The 22590-nt window shown below is 40.0% G+C and overlaps 1 protein-coding gene across 5 annotated transcripts in view; it reads left to right on the plus strand.

The window, feature by feature from the left end:
- The first annotated feature begins 3530 nt into the window (after positions 1–3530).
- Positions 3531–22590, plus strand: part of LOC115637086 (beta-catenin-interacting protein 1) — a 126936-nt gene continuing 107876 nt past the window's right edge. For all 5 annotated transcript variants that reach the window (XM_030537943.1, XM_030537945.1, XM_030537944.1 and 2 more), the window contains exons 1-3: positions 3531–3618; positions 9618–9736; positions 11637–11727. In XM_030537943.1, coding sequence (XP_030393803.1) covers positions 9641–9736; positions 11637–11727 — 187 coding nt within the window. In that variant the 5' untranslated portion in view covers positions 3531–3618; positions 9618–9640. The remainder of the gene's footprint in view (positions 3619–9617; positions 9737–11636; positions 11728–22590) is intronic.

The raw sequence follows: 22590 nt of genomic DNA on the forward strand, positions 1-22590 counted from the left end.
CCCTCACACCCTATTAGCTGGATCACAATTGGTACTATTTCCAGTTCTGCTGTGACCTTGGGTGCATCATTTTGCTGTGCTTTTGTTTTACTAACTGTAAAACAAAATGCTCACCTGTGCGAAACATTTTGAGATTTATAGGGGTAAAGCACTTTATAAAAGTGGCATTAGTTGTTAGAGAACTGTTCTCTGGAGAGGAGAGTAAAGGGATGAATTCTAGATGCCTAGAAAATGTTGGCATGGGAAAAGTTTCCATTTTGTCATATGGTCCTGCTAACCAACCTGAACTCTGCGTTGTGGAATCTGTCAGACCTGAAGTTTAGAATGAAATGCCTTGCATAATCTTAAATGTTAAGTCTTTCTTGGAAACTTATGAGTAAGCATGGGGGATAGAGGAATTCTGTGTGTAAACCAGAAAAATGGCTGTATTCTCTTCCACATTCTATTGGCAATGAAATTCAGTGCATTTGGTTACTCTTATCCACACCTGCAGTAGCATATAGTAAGAATGAGGCTTTAGAAGCTTGCCTTAAAAGGGATGTTGACTGGAAAGAGAAGCTCTGAACAGCTGTTTTCAGTACCTGTGAAACTGCAGAGATGCTTTTGTGAACCTAGATGAACCCCCACAGTATTTAATCTGTTAACCGAAGCAGTTGTCATGTGTTTATAGACCTATCCATAGGGTCAAGTAATTAGAATAGACTTGGAGCAGAATGCACAGCCTTCTGACCTTTCCCAATCTGTACATGTCTGCTGACCCACAAAAAAGTAAAATAGCGTAGTTCTGAGCTAGTATTCTTAATTGAACCAGATAATTAACCAACCTCAAGAATGCTCCTGGGATGGATCATTGTGGATCAGATGGATCCACTGGAACATTTAAGATGATGAGGAAAGCAACGTGCTCTGATGGTAGCTCAGCTGTTCCTCAGCTGTTTATCTAAGTGTGCTCTCTCATATTTTGGACCTCAGTTGTCATCTTTCCTCCCACCCCAAAAATATCATGTTACAGAATATTTTTAGATCATATTTCATAGGGTTCATTAAAGATGATTACTCAGGATTCTTACACTAAAAAAATGAGAGGCAGCATTGTCCAGTGGCTGGAGCAGGAACTTAGGGTACCTGGGTTCTATGAGTTGCTGTGTGATCTTGGACTAGTTAGTGGACCTCTTGGGACCTAGTGTTTCCACCCCACCTCTTAAAGGACAGTGAAATCTCAGTTTATCTATTCCAGTCACCCTGTGCCCTTTGCAGCAGAAGTGCTGATTATTTACAGAGCACTTAGCCCAACCTCTCTAGCTCCACAGTTCTCAAACTGTGGGTCGGGACCCCATTTTAATGGGGTCACTAGGGCTGGCATTAGACTTACTGGGGACCGAAGCCTGAATCCCACTGCCTGGGGCCAAAGCCTAAGCCCCACCACCTGGGACCGAAGCTCAAGGGCTTCAGCCCTGGGTGGCAGGGCTCAGGCTTCAGCTTCAATCCTGGATGGAAGCTGCAGGCCCCCCTGCCTGGGGATAAAGCCCTTAGGCTTCAACTTTGGTCTCCACCTGCCCAGGGTGGTGGGGCTCCGGCGAGCTCAGCCTTTTGTTCTCCCTCCTGGGATCATGTAGTAATTTTTGTTGTCAGAAGGTGGTCATGGTGCAATGAAGTTTGAGAACCCCAGTGGGGAGTGGCAAAGTGAAACTAACCAGAATTGCATCACTTGCACAGTGCTGCTGCTTCTGAGTTGTAAACTTAGCACACTTGTTCTGAAAGCTGGTCTCCATGGTTAAACTTTTCTGACTAGCTGTGCTGTAATTTTTACCCAGACCAAATTTCAATCTGCAGTTGAGTTCAGGTGGGATTTGTAATTTGTGAGATGGTAACTACAATGCCTGGCTGGGAAAATGTTATATCTTTTCTGAGTTACTTGATAATGGATTGTTTGATAAATGGGGCTTATATGCATGCATAGATTGCCCTTATTTAAAGCTTTTGGGAAGGGTCCGGCATTTTAATGGTAAGTGTGAGAGTGCTATTGTTGTCTGTTAATAGATATTAGTGCACTTTAGAAGTGGTTAGTTCCTGTGCTTTAATCTCTTTTTGAAGGAAGGAGTTCCCATAGTTCCATGTGTATGTAATGATGGAGGGTGGGATACCTTTGAAGTCTATAAAAATGAAAAGAACAATTAGTTACTATAAATGGTTCTGTTGTGTCAATGCTGTACGTGATTGGTCATTGGGCTGTATTGCATTTTAGAGAGGGTAAGAAAAGTGGGAACTAATTCGTGAAGGAGGAAGGTAAGGCTTAAATAGTCCTTCCATAACAGACACTTTCTCTATTCTGGAGAGATGCAATGAATGGCTTTTAGAGCCATTGGTATAGCTCTTCCACTCCCAGCTCTTCCTAGTAGGAGCCATTGTAGAGTGCTGTGGGTGAAGCTTGGAGTTATTTCAGCCCTGGTCTCTCTTGGACAAAGTTGGTGTAATGGTTCAGGAGATCTCAGGCATTCCCGGCTTGGCCCTCTCCCAGCGTGGAATGGTACAAGGCACTGACTGGGAGAAACTCTGAGCTACTCCAGTTTTGTCTTCACCTCCTGATTGAAAATAACAAGTGTGTATCTCTACACTTAACCAAGAACCCTGGTCTCCATGCTGGAGGTTTCATCTAAGTGGGTAGTGCAGGTGTGTACAAATTGGCTGTTCTAATCAGAGAGTTTTAATTAAAACCTGGCCCTTTGTATGGTAATGATGATTGACATGCTTCAAGTTGTGGTGCTGTCCTGAGCAGAAGCTATTCACACTGTTGTGCCATATTATGTGAAAGGTTTGATGACCAATAATCTCACTTGAGCTAGCCCTGATGTGGTTGAACTCTGGTGATCAGTGATTGTTGGTTAGGGAACCTACTCAACCTCTAGTTCCTAATGATAATTTTAAAATTGGTTTAGAAATACCCACATCTTAATTAGTCAAAAAATGTAATCAGTATGTGACTAGCCAATGTTTAAAATTTCTTTTTGAAACATTAAGTATGGTGCAAAAGAAGCAGGGGTTTTTAATTAATCATTTAAGTGCTATATTCAGATGCCATATGCATAATTGAAAACATAAATTTTGGCTATAAGCATTATATTTTTCTACCCCACCCTGAATTTTTAAGTGATGAATCATGCTTGGTTTTTACCCAGAGAAGGTTACACCTGGTTATTCTGCTGCACTTTTACTTGCTTGTCCAAAGAGACGAGTCTTGTGTTGAAACCTCCCCCAACTCCCAAAGAAAGCAAGACTTGATTGTATTCTGATCACCAGTGATGTGGAATTCCACCAGGAATGTAGTTAGTGATTCATTTTTATCTTTAATCGCTTACTGAAATAATACATAAGGAGTATTCTACAGATTTCTGCTTCACATAGCCTGTCTTCAGTTTTACAGACGCTATCTAGATGTAATGGTATGAGACGGATTGATTGAAAAAAATGATGATTGTCTTGCTGTTTTTCAGTTTATATATTTCTCTTCAATATTTTATCTTCACAGGGCACTTTCGTTCCCCTTTTTTTCCATTTGTGATCATTAATCAGGACTGAGCACTTGGGTTATCTGATCTTGTTTTTTTTTTTAAAAAGCAGGTAAGTTATATTTGTTTTGTATGTAATATCCTTAGATTTTTAAAAAGGGAACCTGGGATTGGGAGAGAGGGGGAATTCCATCATGTTGAACCCTATTGACTCCCACATGGTTCATCAGCCAGTTTGGGATCTTTAAATCCACAGCACAGTCCTCTGCCTGTCTGCCACTTGAGCTAACAGAATAACTGGTGGTAGTAAAAGGCTGTTATTAACTGTGGACCAGCCACTAGAATAAGATGAGACACAGTTGGCCAGTTGAAGTCACAACTTATTTATTAGAAAACAAAGGAATCTTGGCTTGAGAAACATGGGTTCGATTCCAGGTTCTTAAGGGGAGTGTGCTCTAGTTGTTATAAAGTCTCTACTGTATGTGGCCCTTCTCTCCAGCTCCTGCTCTGTTTCCTCTTTAGCTTCTAATTTCCCTGCATTCAAGTCAGGCAGCTTCTTCTTTCACCACACTCTATGGGCAGCAGCTCAGGAGGGTGGACAGAGAAAAGAGCACAGTGACTGTCTTCCTGGTCTTAGTTCCAGTGCCCAGCACCAAAGCAGGCTCTAGCAGCCAGGAGGGAACAGATTCAGGAAAAAATCTGCTCAGCCTCTGCAGCCCTAGAATGGAAAATACTCTGTTAGTCCAGGTAGGAGGGGGTGGAGTAGGGCTTTCACAGTTTGGTTGATGCATAAGAGCTGTGTGGGATTGGAGCATGCTCAGCGAAGACAAAAATCTTAAGAAAACTTAGTTGCCAAACTCTTAACAAGTCGCTCTAAGCATGTGCACACTGTGATTTTCAGGAGCTTATAACTTGGTCCAAATTTGGCCAAATTTCATGGGGACAACAAAAGGTACATCCCTAACACTGTGGGCAATCCCCTGCCAAATTTCAAGTCACTGCTCCAATGCTTGGAAGCACTACAACTTTTCGATGAAATAGTTGTAAGAATTTTAATAGGCAAAACAACATTTTCTTCTAACCTTATTCTTGGAAATGGCTCAACAATTTTAGCTGATACTTCAAAAAAAATCAGAATTAGGCAAATAGCTGGCACAGAAAACTTCGGCATGAATGTTAAAATTTGACAAATTTATAAGCAACTGAAAAGGGATCTTATGATGGAAAGTATTAGGTATGGCTATAGTTAAGATTCATCCAGGCAGGGTTGTCAAGCAGAATCATAATTGCTCCCTATTGTTAAACATAAAATCAGCTGTACTACTAGAGAAATAGTTGCTTTTTATTTAAAAGAACAACAGCACAATTACTTTATGAAAATAAAAAAACCTAAGAGGGCTAATATCTAAAATACTGGGCTAACAGAATTGCTGAAATTTCTTTAGTAAAAGTTCTGTTATGGAGCCCCAAACTTGCATCTCCACAGAAAATAAGTCCATTGAAGAGCAATGATTAACATGAGAGCTAACATTTTGTAGAATTCTAATTTAGGTATCTCAGCCAGCTACATCAAGGTAAAATCCTAGTGCCTTGCCTACACTAAGCTTTTACAGCATTAGCTGTCTTGAAAAATGTATTTTTTTCTCAGTGTTGTCTTGACCTAATAGATCTCACTGTTAAGGAATCTTTTTTGATACTCAGCTTAAATTTTCCTTTTCTCAGTTTCATCCCATAACTCTTCAGTATGCCCTCATGGCTCACCTTAAACAGTTCCTCTCTTGGCTTAGATAAAATGGATATTGTGTTCTGGCACCATTCTCCCACATGCTTGGTTGTTGCTAAACAAGGCTCTGTTTAGTTTTTCCCTTTTATCACTTTTGATGCTTTTTAAATTCTAGATTTTTTTTTTACTTTTTTGAGGCAAGTTAAGTGACATGCTTTACTGTGTAAATAGTCTCTCAAGGGCAGAACAGATCTAGAGATAACACTGTTAAATTGTTTACCTTTGATTCAGTTCTGACTTTTGGGAGTCTTAAAAGTTGGGGTGTGATTGTTTATAATTACTCCAGCACAACCACTTGTGAGTGGGAAAACTCATTTATGGAATTGGGTTGGAAGTCAATTTCTTGGCTGCAAACATATAGAATGTTTGAATTCAAAATTCAGAAGTTTGAAATGGTGTATTCCCAACAATTTGCTTGGTTTTTGGCCTTGATCTTAGTCTATTTTTCTCCCCATTCCCCTCAACCTTCTTCCTGTTTCTCTTCAGTCATCTCCTTCCTTTTCATCCTATTCTATTTTCTCTCTCTGTTTTGTTTCCTTTGTTCTCTCTCCGGTTGGGGTAAAGTGAAGAGGAGTTGTCATCCTTCTATGGTTAAAGATAAACTGCTGAAGTGTGTGGGGGGGGATTTCTCTAGGTGGGAGAGTGGGGCAGAAGTGGCATCTCCCTGGATGTTTGTCTATGGTGCCACCTACTGGTAAATGATTGGTATAATTTTATCCAAATTGAATATGCTTTAGTGTTAGCATTTCTCGGCATTTTTAGGCTTTTGTGGGGAGATTAAACTCCTTTAATTTTTGGAGGATTTCTTGCTTTCTCCCCCATTGAAATATCTGTTTCATCCATTCATGGGTTCAGATTATGAAGGGACACTTGACACCCTGGGTAGATGAAACCTCTTTCTGTACTGACCTGCAACAAGCTTGCTCTGTCGTCGTTTTCCAGGTTATTGGTGTATGAAGTGAATAAAATTGGCCCCATGTTGCTCCTTTGAAGGTCTTGCTTGGTTTTCCCTTTTCAAACTACTGACCCACATTAGGGCTTTGTCTCTGGATTCTGAACCAGTCAGTCTATTGATGCCTTGTTCCTGTACTGGCTGCACTGGTAGATGGATGTGTTTGATAGCCCTTTAAAGTAACGTGGCATCCATAAAGCCAAGCACGGTATTCTGAAATCTAACCTCCTGAGAATCTGTGTGGTTCAAATGTCAAAGTGCATAGTGAAGCCTTTTACAAAAAGGGTCCAAAATCTATAATCGGGTGAAGAGAAAAGAAATGTGGATATGTGAAATGTTTCCAGAATATTTAAAAAAAAAAAAAGTGAATTAATATAAGGGTACAGCAGTTAATGATGGCATATGGTTCTGGATCTCAGCCTAGCCAGTTAAGATGTCATCCATGGATTTCCAAAGCTATCCCACATCTATACTTTTTAAGATCAATGATGTGAAGATCAAATTTGTTTCAAAATCATGTTAGTTTGTTGGCTAAAGCATTGTGATCTCCCCTATGATTATTTCAGGTGGGCTTCCCAGTCCCCAAATTACTGCAGTTCGTTCGTTCTTTTTCTTTCTTGCTTTCTTGCTTTCTTGCTTTCTTGCTTTCTTGCTTTCTTGCTTTCTTTCTTTCTTGTAACTGAATCCTAATGGCTTGAATTCAATAGTTAGGCAGAAGGTATGTTGATTCTTAATTTGTGCCATTGCTCAGCCGTGCTCCTGTTTAGCTCCTGCAGCCTTATAATATGACTGACTTGTACAGATTAGAAAAGCTGAGACAGCAAAAATGAGTGTCAGCTGGCTCACCCACACAGCAGTGCAACATTCCTGCTATTCTCCAACTTCAACTCTCTGCAAAACCCTTCCTTTTAATAGAGCTTTTCAACACAAAATGAAGGAGACAGGAATGGGGCAAAAAAATTTCAAGGTGGAGTTCTTAAGAGTTCCAGAAGCATGAAGAGCAGAAGACTGTGTGAAGCCCATTATGGATCATGTAGTACAGATCTTACCGATGCAGTGCTTTGATGCACACTGCAGATAACAGTCCATCCAGATCAGGCATCTAGGTGGGATAAAATGGGAGAAACTTGTGCTGCTGCTGTCTGCTTTTTTACAGGCTAGATAGGATTGAATCTCCTTGGCTGCCAATCCACCGCCTTTCATTAGTGTTAAAGTCACCTCTTTGCACAGTAATGCAGTGGAGAGTCATTCAGAGTCACTTGCACACTTTTTTCACAGTGTCATATGGATCAGTTAATTATTATAAATGCTTTAATTAGATTATTGCCTGTCTCATCACATGCTTATTTATTCTCCATTGTTCACTTTCTTTTCACAGTTCAGAACAGTGGAATGTGTGGTATTTCAGTATAAAGTTACTGCCATTTTTAATGGGAAAAACTATTCCACCTTTTTAAGAGAAGAAATTATAATTTTTGATTGTGCTTGTTTTTCTGCCCTCTCCCAAATGATCTGTTGACTCAATTATAAATGAAGTCAACATTGCATATTTACCAGTTGCTGGTTTTCAACCATAGCCATCTACATCAAAATCAGCACAATGCAGAACCTCTCGCTGGGAACTTTTTCAAGTAGTGTTGGTGAAATTATAGCTAAATCTCAGGCCTGCATTTTACCAGCACCTCGGCAGTACTGAAATAAAGTGGGTAGTAAGGTTTCTCTGTTACAGCTACTGCTTAAGTTTGAATAATTACTGAGTCATCCAGGAATGCCAATATGTAACCTGAACTCTTTCCACATCCTAATTACTTTTTCTCTTTGAAAGTTATAATCAAGGAGAAAAGGAGAAGTCTGACTTGCTTTAGAAAAAATAAAATAAATAAGCTTGTCTAAACCTGGTGCTCCAAAGTCTTTAGCAATAGTGCCTTGATGAGTCTGAGGTGTTCCCTGGATTACTGAAACCTGCCAGGAATCACAAGGCTGACAACTCAGCACAGGGCCAAATTTAGAGAGTGAAAACTAACTGCAGAAGGTAATTCTGGGGGACCAGTCTGCTAGATATGAAGTGTGGAGCAATACCAGGCTTACATCTCCATGAAGGAATTTCCTGGTGAGGATTAAGTTTCTGTGATGCACAGGTCTGTAGCCAGTGCACAGTAGCTGTTAGTTTGCTAGTCTGTTTCATGAGTGAATATTGTGTGAAGGATCTTAATTTTCAGAACAAGTTGTAGTTAAGAATTTATTGAATCTTGACTCTGAACGAACTGGTATGCAGTGTGTGTATTCATAGTAATTGTGGATTATAATTGAAAACATTTACCCTGTGGGTTGATAAAAGTGCCAGATTATGAGATTTAAGCAATTTCCACCTACTCCTGCAGGAAAATGGAGTGCTACTGTGGGCATACACAGTGGATGTAAATCTCCAACTGCTATTTCCATAAAATGCTTCCTTCTGACAGAAAACATAAATAATTAAGTAATATTGGGAAGGAAACTTTAAGGTATTTCCCTCCACTTCCTACTAAAAAGCAACACATCAATTTTAGAAATTTATAAAGAAGGATTATGTATGGATTTTTTCAGATTATAAGAACAGAAGTAGGGAAAATGACTTGGAGAATAAATTTCACCTGACCTATGTTTGACTGTAGAGCTAAATATACTTGAATGATGTACGCACTGCGTCCTGTCTCCACCTTTAGTCATGGTTATTACAAAAAAGTCTATAGGCAAGTGAAGTTAAATCAGTTGGTATTAATAGAGATGATTCTTTCAATTTTCTTGAGTCCTATCCTCTCCCCTTAGAGTTAAAGTTATGACAGGTGCTAAGTGAACTGACAGTGATATGATCAGCAATGTGGTGTTGTGTTTGAGTTTCATACTTAAGGCTCAGTCCTGTGACCTGCTGAGCAGTCTCAACTTTTTGAAGAAAATGATATGGAGATGCTCAGAATCTTTCAGGATTGAGCTCTCTGTCATGACATCAGCAGTTGAGACTTTTTCTGTCATGGTCTCTCTCCCCATCATACATGGTGTGAGGGAATACATGGCTACTCTGTGCCCTTCTCCAACCACACTCAATGGAGCAAGTGTTATGAAGTTGCCAGCTCTGCTCAGCCAGTTCCTGCTGCCAGACTTGTGATGGGTTTATTTTTCAAATCCACTGTCTGGTTTGCTTTTTACAGTGGAGTGATTCTGGCCTCTTCCCGCCTGTCAGAAGTTAGATTACCAAGGCATCCTAGCCTTGTTGTCAAACCAACTCATGAAGTATTTTGGCCTATGGTGAAAAATAAGTGTTTTGGAAATAGAACTTTGCAGTTATGCATATCAAACCATAACTTCACTTGATTCTGTTGTTTTATATCTGCTTGAGTCCCAGGAACTGGGAGGAGGGGAATGAACCGTGAGGGCGTCCCCGGGAAGAGTCCGGAGGAGATGTACATCCAGCAGAAAGTGAGAGTTCTGCTCATGCTTAGGAAGATGGGATCAAATGTAAGTTTAATGGAGTCCTGAAAAAGTATCAGAACTTAACCGTCTTCTTCTTCCACCCTGTCATGGAATTTATGGCCAACTGGGATGTTCTCATTCCCTGTCCCAAGGGTTAAACTCTGTTAAATTCTTTTAAGATGGATGGAGGGGCCCGTTGTTCTGCAATTCACTTTTGCAGGGCACATCTTGTTCATGTCTATACTACAGGGACTGCAGCAGTGTAGCTATGGCATTGTAACTATGCCAGCATAACCCCATAGTGGAGAGACAGTTTTACAGCAGCAGAAGGGTTTTTTCCATCATTATTGGAAAAGTGCCTCTCTGAGCAATGGTTACTAGGTCAACAGAAGCATTCTTCCATCGGTGTGGCTGCATCTGCACAGGGCATTAAGTCAGCCTATCTAGGGTGCTCATGGTATGAGTTTTTCACACCCCAAGCATCATAGTTATGTCGATTTAAATTTGAGCAGGCCATAGTGACTTTCAGTGCATGAGAGATAGTCTCCGTGGTGCTTTAGCCCTAACCAGAGGGGTGTTCATTTTAGTGCGTACTAGCATTTTGTTCACTAACTGGCCTGTGTGGATCCTGTTGGTATGCACAAAAAGTTCCCTAGTGCGAGTTAATATAGTAGTGTTGGAAATAGAACTACCTTAATGCACACTGGGGAACTTGTAGTGCACAGCCGCAGGGCAGGGTCAATACAGGCCATTTAGTCTGCATTAGCATATCACAGACTAAAAATTACTCCCCTTGAGTGGGGAATAAAGCAACATATAGACAAGCCCTAACTTCCTATTATTTCTGAAATAATGTTCGTTGGCATGGCCAGGGGGTGGTCTGGTTTTTTTTACCAAATTGTTTTGGCCACTGTTAATTTATCCAGAGATGATGCTTAGGCCATAAATAAATTGTGAAGTGTGCAGTGGTTGAAATCGGGCCTGAACTTTTGCTGGCTTTTTTTTTGGTATATACCAAGTTTTTTCTAAATACTGGAATAAACTAGAAAATTAAAGGAAGTATTGATTGATGGTAGCTCTGAGTCCAGTCTGCGGGTGGATGGATTCGTGCATTGGCCACTGTTACTCTATGGCATTATCTGAGCTGGAATTGGATGAGATTCTAGGGGTACTGCTAACTGACCCAAGATCCAAGTGCATGTAGATATCACTGATTCTGGCAGTAGAATAGCAGGGCTGCAATGAATATAGACATGGCTCATACACCCAAGTTTGTATAAAAGGGTTTATAGTTTTCATAATTTTTCAGGGAATTCATATAGTCTTCGTAAAATTAAAAATTGTAGATGAAAGTGGGTCTGATTTAAAAAAAAAAGTTAAATCTTAAAATTTGGGGTTTTTTAATCTGGATTATGGGATTCTGTATTGATTGGGTCCCACTGATTTCTGTGTACAATTCACTCAGTTAACAAATTAAAAGGAGTCTCTTCTAAGTGCAGGCCCATAAATTTTTGCCTTGGGCTCTAACATTCAAGCTAAGTTCTTTCCCTCTTAGAAGTCATCAGCAGTAATAGGGTACTCATACTAGAGGTCAGAAAATGCCTTTAGGTATACTGTACAACTAACCTCAGTTAGGTTTGCACAGTGAGGATATAAATCTGAAGACATTGAGGAAAGGAAAAGTCACTTCATCCATCCCTGTGATAGTCCACTTTTCAAGTGAGTATTGGTTGTGGGATTGGTACTCTCTGCTTTTGAAGTATAAGACTCTGAAACATCAGAATATGGTAGCAAGGGAAGAGTTGGGTCCAACTGGAGTTAGATGTTTTAAATTAATTAAATTTAAATTGTACATGGACTGATATGGGGAAGGCAGTGGTATTTGTCAGTAGTCTGTTTCCTGCTATTCATCCTCTTTTTTTTCCTTTTTTTTGCACATTTCCAGTTGACTGCCAGTGAAGAGGAATTCTTGCGGACGTATGCAGGTGTAGTGAATAGTCAACTTAGCCAGCTTCCTCAGCACTCTATTGATCAGGGTGAGTACCAACAAAGGGGAAGATTTGCTAGTGCTTTCAGTTTGTACAGCAGTTTTTCCTGTTTGTATAGGGCTTACACACAGCAACACTGGAAAGAAAAACATTTCTTTAAAAAAAGAAAAATGACTTTAAGTTCCCCCTCGCTCTCCCTAAATTGGCAAAACTACTTCGTAGAGGGGAGGTATAGTACCTGAAACTAGTTGTAACTCATTTCCAGCTGATGCTGTTTCTGAGGCATTTTGGTCTGATGCATATTTTTGGACATGTTGAACAAAAAGGAAACCTTAATTAGGATACAATGATCGACCATCAGAAAAAACATGCATCTATCTCCCCAGGTCTCTCTATCGATGGGTAGATAAGTGATCTGACTTGATCTCAAATAAAGGAGATGTCACTTAAATTGATAAGAACTGCAGAAGTGGTTTGCAGCCCACAGAAACCTGGCCATTGTCATAATTTGGTACATCTTCATTCTCTGAAGAGGCAAAAGCTGAATGATCTTTGCTGTCATGGAAAGAACTGTCACATTGAGCTTGTCGTTCATGACACTGGTCATGATCTGCATATCCTAGTGGATTCGTTTGCCCTGTGCCTGCCAGGCTTCTAATGTCTACTTAATCTTTGAGCATAATCTTGGTAAGCATTGACTTAGGTACTTGTATTTGGGTAATTACATTCCACCTATATAAATCCTTGTAGTCTGAGAAATACAGAGTTCATTTTCTGACCTAAACTGTGGAGGAGTGTTACCATGCACTGTTAAACAGGTGGCTGCATCTCAGTGATCAGTGAAGTGAATCCTGGATTTATTTGGGATCTTTTAGGGTGAGCAGTTTTATAATAAATAGTATTGTTCTTTGCAGTGTTGTTGTAGCCTTGTTCATCCCAGGATATGAGAGAGATAAGGTGACACTTGTCGGAGAGCTCTATAGATCTCAAAAGCTTGTCTCTTTCACCAACAGAAGTTGGTTCAATAAAAGATATTATACGTCACCCATCTTGTTTCTGTCAATATTATTCATGACTACTTAGAACACTGAAGGCCAAATTCTCCGAATTCTCTGTAGGCTATGACCACCTAATATCTTCTGTTCATTCATATAACTGTATTTGTTTTTCTTCTTTTGGGGCCATGATTGAATTCCAGACATGGGGGGCACCCAACATCTTTGAATCTGCATTTACCATACATGCTGTGGCTCATCTGCCTGCGCTAGCTGTGGTCTGAATTTTGTCACTATCTCTCTAGCTGGGAATGATCTGTGGACTATGTTATATGTGTTAAAGTGCACAAACTTCAGTCGTCCTTTCTGGAAAGACAGAAAGGAGAGATCCTACCAGAATGTGAGCTCAACACTTCTTTGTTCATCCCCATTCCTAAGGAAGTGCTAGCACATCGTGAATTGCCTTCTCTCACTGACAATTTTACCTTTCTCAAAGTCGTGGGCAGACTTCTCTGGTGGTAATAATCTTGGGGAAAAATTTTCCCTTTAAATTGACAGGGTCAAGTAGTGTATGTCCAGATTGGTAGTGCTTCTCTTTTCCTGCCTACTCCAGGAAAAAGGGGTGAAGGATGTTTACAGAACAATAATAAATGGAAATACTTAATGACTTTTTAATTAAAAACTTCTTTAGCAGGGAATTTTAAACATTTTCCTGTAGTGATGCAAATTCAAACACAGCAGCATGGCACTTGTGCAAGAGTATCAGCAGGAAACTGATTAAACAAAGTCAAACAATAAGAAGTGTATAAAAAGTAAGAGGCTATAATGTTCAATTTTGAGTAAACTAAGGTGTGTCTAGAAAAACAGGTAAATTGTTTGGGGTGTGGGCCTTCTTATAGTTGTTTATCTAATACCTAACAGAGCAGTCTTAGATTACAGTAGTGCATATAAATATAAAAACAGATATAGGAAATACTTTAGAAGGGGGTACTGGGAAGATGAATCATTTAGTGTTGAGGTTTATTCTTAAATGGAACAGTGCTTTTATGTAATTTTGTAGTTAGAGGAACGTGGGATTCAGTAGTTTTCTCTGTTCTCCAAACTGTTTGGCTGTTGTATAGGTGAAAATAAAATGGAAAAGTAGAAATAGATTTCTAACCCACACAATGCAGTCCTATCACTTATGAAATTTGAATTAATGTACCTGCAAGCAGATGTTTGATCACACTAAAGTGAGGGCTTACACAGAATATATTGGGGTCGTTTAGCATCCACTCTGTCCTTCTCATTTACCCGAATATGTGGGTGGAGTGAAATGTTAGGAGTCCAGTGTAAGACTGTTCAGGTAACTCAGAGCGAGAAGAGTGAGGTTGAGTGCTGACCAGTGTGAGAAATCCTCTTATCTGATTGGGTTTCATATTGTATTTCTGTAGTTCTGTGTGCAAAACCTTCTTAAAAGAGCTAGGATACCGTATTGCACAGGATCTCTTATGCAATAGACAAATATGGCTATTAGTTTTGAGGGCCCAGGCAGGTGAAATGGTCCCCATGCTTCATGTTGGAGCTGTTGTAATGTATATTGCACATTGATTCAATAAGTTTCTAGATTACATTACACTATTTCCCTGTTTCCATAAAGAACTGTGAAACATGATGATGATGGAGAGGGACACGTTGCAGTAAAACTTCCATATTTATTTTGATAGATGCTAAACTATTCCTTGTATTGTTTTCATTTGGTGATGCACTGTGTGTAATCTTATTTGGATGGTCAGGTTGCCTTAATTTTTTGTTTATTCACTGGCTGTGGGGCTGGCTCTTACACTCTTGAATCTTTATTAGAGTTTTGGTGGGAGGGAAATTGTCTGGCACTGATGTAGTTGTCTAATCCCAGATCATAAATCTGTTCTGTACCTCACTCCTTCTCCAGCACTCCTTTTGAAAGGTTCTGCACTGGCTCAACTAAGTTCATATTATGAGATCTGGGTTTGATGGGGAAGTTGTTGATGAGCCCTGTCACAGAAAGCCCAGATTTTAATATAGAATCAAACAGACATTTAATATAGTTAAGTCATTTAGAAAACAATTCCAGACACACCTGCATAAACTTGCTCTTCAGTTTTAAATCTGCATGTTCAGTCTTTAAAAAAAAAAAAAAAGACCAGGAATTACTTCATTGCATTAAACCTCCGTCCCATGTTGGAACAGATAACTACTGACTTATTCGCAGCTAACCTCTTTTATGCTTCCTGCTGAGTCCCAGGAATCTCTGGCCATAGCCCTTCTCTTCTGGAAGTAAATTCCTCCCCACTGGTAATCACTGTGATCAAATGAGAGCCAGTTCTATCTTTGAAGACCAAATCCGCCTGACTAGTTTTCCCCTTCAACTTTTGGAAACCTGACGACAGCCAGAGAAATCCAACTTTTGAGAGGAGAAAACAAAATAAAGGGAGAGATAATGGTTCACTAGCCAGAGTGTGAGGTGGCAAATTTGAACATAAGGTTAAGTAAAAGTGAGTAGTAAGGAGAATAGGAGTTAAGTAAATCAGGAGTCCTAACCAACTCTCATTTGCTTTGAGGAACGAAGAGGGAGCTCTAATCTGTCATATTAGCATGACTGTTGTAAAATGTATTGGTCTAGACTTTGACCATCCCAGGATTAATTTCTTCAGTTAAACTGTTGCACTTAAGTATGTTACCACAACGTTGGCCTTTATTTCTTCTGTGGTGTCATTTTAAGGGTACGTGTCAGTTGTGATGGATATGCCAGAAGTCACATCAGACATCTTTATCTCATGTTGTCATGTTTAATGTTGCTGGATAAATGAAGAGTTCTCTATGGCTTCAAAAATAAATTGATACAAATCCCAATGATACTAATAGCTTACTTTAAATCTAACATCTTAAGGGAGGCTCCCTCTCCACTAGATGGCAGTATCTTTTGCTGAAAACTTCTATTTTAGACACACAGTGAGGTACTTAAATTGTAATTTATTCTTCAAAACTTCTTAAAGGAATTTCTTTCTTCAGTTCTCCTCCTCCTCCTCTTCTCTTTCATGGGATCTTCCTTGTCATGTGTTTTTTCAGCCTTCACAAAGCACAAGCAAAAAGTTTTTAATTAGGAAAGGGTATGTACATTTTTGGGCCCACCTACAAAGATTTGGCAGCCAAGTGGAAGTCCTGATTTCTTCTTCCTGCAATGGGACAGAAGAAAGGTACCTCTCAACCTGAATTGTCCTATACCATGTCCTTCTCCCAGCAGACAGACCAGAAGGGCTTGGAATTCATGGCCCAACTTCTCCCCATCATATGGAGCAATATGTTAAAGCCAACAGGAGTCTTAGCATTCTAGATGATGCAGTAGAACCAGAGAGGCAGACCTTTAGTGTTATACAAAACTATTTACATCTCTAACTTAAGCATGCTGTAGAATAACTATGTACCATACTTGGCAAGTTCAGCTCTCAAAATTCCAACAGGTATGTTGCTCTTAGAGGTTTGAGACAGACTCCTGGTTCTTCCTCCCTTCTGCCTTTCCCTTGGAGATATGACTCTTCAAATGTTGTACAGACATTAACTAAATCTCTTCATGCTTGTGAAGCAGGGCAGAAAGGATCCCCAATTTAGCTGTCATGCAGTAGAGGCAGAGAGGTAGGTAATTCTCCCAAGGTCATCAGAGGATATTGAGATTAGAAGTTCTTAGGTTGTGAATGATTCTTTATTTAAAAAAATAAAAGACAAGAATTTAATACCTGTCCTAATATCTAATTTGTGTACAATATAATCCAGTAACGCAAAATGGAATAATCTGTTAAACTGTACTTGTATTCTGCCTTTCATGTGACTATCTTAAAACATTGTGTCCTCTCAAATCAAGAAGTGCTAAGAGGACTGTGGTCAACCACTGTTGTAACAAGCATGGTTCTGTTATGTACTGAAGACTTGTTTAACTGGAAGGGGCATTGATGCATATATCAACCCCATGTGTACTTCGCTGCCAGCTCTGCATGCAGAACCAATACAGATACATAAGTTAACCACATTCTGTTCTATCATCTCATACTCCAGAAGTTGCCAGCTGAAGTCTGTTTCTTTCCAGATCTTAGTGGTGGGAATATCATGCAGAAAGAAAAGATCATGATACATATTAAGCTGGCAGTTAAAACCTTCTTGCTTGAGCTTGTAAACTAAGCACACACAGCATTAGACATTCAGTGAGAATAAATATGGGATCCTAAAGCTTAATTTTGTTCGTCCTTAGACTTGTAACTATGATACCAATAAAAGATTTAGATCAACTTCCCACACAACTCTAATGACAGTGGCGGCACCTATTTTCTCACCCAACTACAATCCTGGAGCCTTAAATTGTCCTGGGTCAGGTGAGTATTTTTTACAGCAAGTAGAGATTATGCAATGGAATTCACTCTGCAGAGCAAGAAAATCTCTTTCCAACAAATGGAATTATAAAGATCCAGAGATGTAATGTGGTGAAAGAGTGAGAGAACTTCATGGCCAAACTCTTTATGAAAGGGGTCCAGCCTCTGCTTGAGGATGGCTGCTCAGTCCAGGATGCAAGACTATCAAGCATGCCCAAGAGGAGATCTTTCCCCATCCAAGGAAGACAGAAGAACCTTGTGTGGGATCTGTGCTAAGAAGAATGGGAAGGACTGGCTTCAGGTGATACCTTGTAAATTAGATTACTTCAGAAAACTCAGAAGGATGCTGAAGGAGTGGAAAGTCCAAGTGATCTTCTTAGAAATCCTTCCTATCCCAAGAGTGAAGACAGAAGATTCTGGATGTGAACCTTTGGCTGTGTAAGTGGTATAAAGGTAGATGGTGTTAGTTTTGTGAAACATTAGTTGTCCTATGAGGACAGAGGGCTGTACAGTTTGGATGCCCTTCATCTCAGTAGAAGGGGGAACCAGTTTGCTGGGACGACAGGCTGGCTAGACTAATTAGGAAGGCATTAAAACAAAAGGGATGGAAGAAAAGAACAAATGAGCACTCATTTAGCAGAAAATCAAGATGTCAGGAACAAAATAAAGGCACCAAGGGACATGAAAAGAAGAAATTATTTAATTGCCTATAAACCAATGCCAGAAGTCTGGGTAATAAACAAAAAGAACTGGAATTTCTCATTGAGCATAAATTTGGTATAATATTACTGTAACCTGGTAGGAAGAGTTGCATGATAGAAATGTTTAAGTCACTGGTTCTGAACTCTTTAGGCAGGATCCAGTGGGCAAAAAGGGGAATGGAAGAGACATTCTGTCAAGTGTCTATTCATTTTTGAATCGCTGACAACCTGAAAACAAATGATCTTGAATGCTTATGAATCAGTGTTCTAATAGATAAAGCATGAAAAGTTGCAGATTTTTAACAGTGAGGGTGATTAACCATTGGAACAGCTAACCAAGAGTCGTGATGGATTATCACAGTGGTCCCTTCTGGTCTTAAAATGTATGGATCTTGACACAGCAGTGAGTTGGGAGTCTGTATCAGTTGTGAAATAACTGTTCATATACAGTTCTGGAGATGCTTTATTTCCAGTTAATTGTAAATGAAGATTCCTAGATGGCAGAGGTACTTAATTAGGGTTTCCTGTAGCTGTGCTAGATAAAGACTGCAAAGGAGATGTCCAACATCCTGTAAGTAGGTCATACAGTCTCGGTCATATTGTAGTTTGTGTGAGTCTGTGTTTGGGGCAGTCTGTACCTGTGAAATGCTCTCCTAGGACAGCTGGCTGGGTTGCCATACATTCACCTGAGACAAGACCACTGAAGTCTTCCTTTCATTGTGTTCCTTGGTAGCTTTCGTGATAAGGACCTGTCAGCCCATTTGAGTGAGGCTATTTTTGTGTCGTCTGAGAATCACTCTACAACCAGGATATCTAGTCTTGTGTGATGTCTACTTGCAGCAGCAAGACGGTGCTTCAGAGGGAATAAGCCCTGCTGAGTACAATATTGTTCCAGTCATAAACCTCCAATGAGCTATTATTAATAAAACCTGAAGTTTAAATTACAACCTTGATAGTCGGCAAAAGGCTTTAGGGAATTACAGGATCTGTCAGAAATAGACACTAATAATCTCTAACTGTAATCAAGAAACACCTTAAAATTCCCATAATGTATGTATTTAAAAGATAGCCCCAAAGGAATAGACTCAGAATTTTTTCTGCAGTTTGCTCTTATATTCCAAGGGGGAAAAACAGATCAAAATCTGATGCTCTTATATCACTCACTCTGCTTTCCAAAAACTATCAAATTATAAAACTTACCAACTCCTGTTCTGGGCTTAGTCATGTACCTCATTTTACATTTGTGATTGCTGCTCCCCTGAGATGCCTCTCAGGGGATGTGCTATAAGGGTGAATTTGACAGGAAATTGTGCAAGCTTCAAGTGTAGTTTGATTCTGTGTTGTTTTTCTCTGTGCAAGTCAGGCAATGAACTTGTTCCAATGATCTGTGATGTACCACCCTTGTTACTCTAGCAAATATCAAACCAAATAGCATGCAACTGATAACACTGACTTGATTTTTTCATACATTTACTGTAATAAATGTTATGAACAAATAAAATGTGCCTGGATATAGCAAACAGTTTTATAAAGGTAGCTGTGGGTCTGATGAATTCTAGCAGTCAGATTTGAGTTCCTCATTTCAGTCCTTGTGCTGGAGTGAGAGTAGTCTAGGACTTGCTCACCACTCTGTGCATTTTGACGAGCACCCCCACATGGCCAAAATTGGGAGATAATTGATTAGAACTGGATGATTAACCAGTTAACAAGTGGATTCATCTCGTCAGCTGGGGACGGTTAAAAGGGAGACAGGGAGGGTTGGAGGCTGGAAGGAAGGGCAAAGAAGCCCAGGATTTCAGAAGTGAGACTTCTCTCCCCACCCTCTCATCTTGTGATTAGGGGGTATGTTGAAACTTGGTGATGGGACATGGAGGTGCATAAGATGTAAATAAAGGACACCATGGTGAACTGACATGAAAGTGTGGGACCACTTGCAAAGAGAACCTAGGGTGAGGGAGCAAGCCCTAAGATAGTCTCCTACAAGACAAGGGTCACAGAGGAGACTACTTCCTGCAAACTCCTCATCAAAACTTTGACTGTAATTGCAGCACATCTCTCCAGGTGCTGCTTCTTTAACATAGACCAGTGGCTATTACTGGTTAGAGTACAGGACTGAGAGTCCACATGCATCTGGGTTCTAGCCTCAGCTCTACCACTAACTGCTCTGACCTTTGGGCAAGTTTCTTAAAATCACTGTGCCTCAGTCTGCCTATCTGTAAAATATGATGATTCTTCCTTATTTCACAGGCGTTTTGTGAGGTATAACTGTTTGTTTGTGAAGTATTTTTGAAAGGTGCTAGAGAGTGGTGAAATATTAGTGGAAGGGATGGAACTATAGGATGAGATGTCTCTTATCAGGAAAAACAAGTATGACTGTATGAAAGCACCAGAGGTCTCTACTCCCTGACTAGGTGAAAGAGACTAAACTTTTTTGAGCTTCTTGTCTCCCCCTCCCCATCCCTCACCATTTACACTAATGAGAAAAAAAGACGGCAGTATTTTACAGTTATGGTACTAAATGCAGCAGTAACAGTGTTGTAACCATATCATGTTGGCGACATTAGTGTAGAGTTTTTATAAGTGTAAATTATTCCTCTTTCACCACTCCAAAACATTTTGTAACTAAGACTCAAGGTTTTTCTTCATGGGCTCAGAAGTCCTGAAAGATCTAAGGAACTAAGTAATTTCCATCCATTGGGGGGGGGATGTTGGTCTCCCTCTTCTCAGTTATCTATTTTGATCTATTCCACACTAGTCCCTCTCCCCCCACTGCAGCAAATACTAAAGCGATTCAGACTGTAAGCTTCTTGTGTTTGAGTTTGTAAAATGATAACTTTCCACCAAATCTCCATCACTCTTCAAATGTATCTTACAGTGAAGTGTTCAGCTAAACATATCCTTGTAAAAAATACAGTATTTCCCTTTTCTTAGCAAATTTTATTTTTAAATTGTGCTTGGCTACTGCTATGTGGTTGAACTGGAAAACAGAAGCTGTACAGCTATTAAGTACAGTACCTGGATTTCACTGCTAAGGCCCTGGGGACTACACCACTGTTGTTCCTATAGCAACAGGAATGTCATGCTCGTTCTTAAAGAAAGCAGGTCCCTTGAGGAGGACAGAGCTGAGTTGCAAACGCATACTGACTGGGTTAGAGACACTGGCTGGGTGTTAGAGTATTAAAAATAAACCCACAGTGTAAATTGAGGAGAAGAGATTATGGCCATGAGATTTGGGGTAGTTGCAGAGGAAGGGTGGAGTTGTTGGCTAGGGCATCTCTTCTACGGAGTGCTTTTATCTTTCTATACACACATAGCTTGTCTGAGTCTATTCCTTCGATAAAGATGCGTATTACAATTTTAGGGTGCAAAACCTGGGATTTAGGGCAAGGGTTAAACATTGAAAGGTCTTTGAGAGTAGGTAGCGGAGACAGGAGAAGAGGATGTGTAAACGGTTTGAGCCAAGGAGAGAGACTTATTTTTCCAGTTCTGCATCCTTCAAGTAAGCTGCTTGAGATATTTAACCCTTTAATCCCTAAAAGCGCCTTAGATGGCTTAGTTTCCTTGTGGTTGCCAAGCATTCAGGGCAAAGGGGATAGATTTGTTACTGAAAAGATACTTGAAATAGCTCATTAGATGTTGTAAAGTGTTAAATACACTTTTGTATCACTTTTTAAAATGTAAGCTTCGTATTTCTGACTCAACTGAATGTCTGAACATGTTATTGACAGGGCTGAACCACATTACACAACACATGATACAGAAAGTATGACTGACTCATGCTGAAGAGGTCTGTGCCAGCAGCTTAATCGTATATTCATGATTTATAGGGCCGGAGAAATATCATATTGAGTGGACTTTCTAGTAGAGCTTACTTTCTAATGTAGACACAGCTTGTGTCTCAGTAGAACGATTTACCATGCATCACTTATGAGTCACATAGGAAAAGTGAACAACTCAGGTAAACCTTGCTAAGGTGGAGTTTCCTGTGCTGAAGGACAGCTCACTTAACAATGTTCTTTGTCAGTCTTTTTGCTATCGCTTCTTTGAAGCTGATTCCCAATGATCAGCAGATGCACTTGCTGGAGAGTGCTGAGCTCAATGGCTGCCTGCAGCCTTCCCTACTGTTCAGCTCCATTCACTAGTCGCTTGACCGTCAAGTAATTTTATTTGTGTAATAGGGCACGTTTTGCCTGCCTTTTAAAGGGCCAAATGACAAGACTGCATGAATAAATTCATATAATCAAAGGAGAGATGTTTCCATATTGAGCTGAACAAGGTGAGGTTCCAGAGTGCTGGGAAAAGATGCTGTCACAGATGACTGGCCCACAAGGTGCCAGATTTTCTCCTCTCCTTTGCCACCTAAATTAGATTTTGTTTCTTTAAGAAATTACTCCTTTTTCCCACCGGCTACTAATCTTCCAAATAAGTGCTGCAATGATGTTAAATCCAAGTACTATCACTGAGTGAGAACCTGTAAACTGTGCAAGATGCTGGAGATGGTACCCAACCACATATGTGGACAGGGTATTTTGCCATTCTGGTTCCATCCATCCTCTCTCCCTGCCACTTCTGTTCTTATGTGTCAGCAGTCTGAGTGACAATGACAAGTTCCTGTCTCTTTACTGATGTGGCTGGGAAAGCAGAGGCTGCTGTAATAGGCATGTATCTGCAATTGCAACAACTCCTGCCAGCCAGCAGGGGTATCTTTCTTTGGGTTCGATTTTGAAACTGGGATTTTAACGCTATTGCAGCAATCTATTTGGAAAGTTGATACAGGGGAGATTTATCACTAGTGCATCTTAACATAGAATATATGCTATGTAGGGGTAGTGTTTA

The sequence above is a fragment of the Gopherus evgoodei genome, chromosome 18, assembly GCF_007399415.2.
Source record: "Gopherus evgoodei ecotype Sinaloan lineage chromosome 18, rGopEvg1_v1.p, whole genome shotgun sequence".
NCBI lineage: Eukaryota > Metazoa > Chordata > Testudines > Testudinidae > Gopherus > Gopherus evgoodei.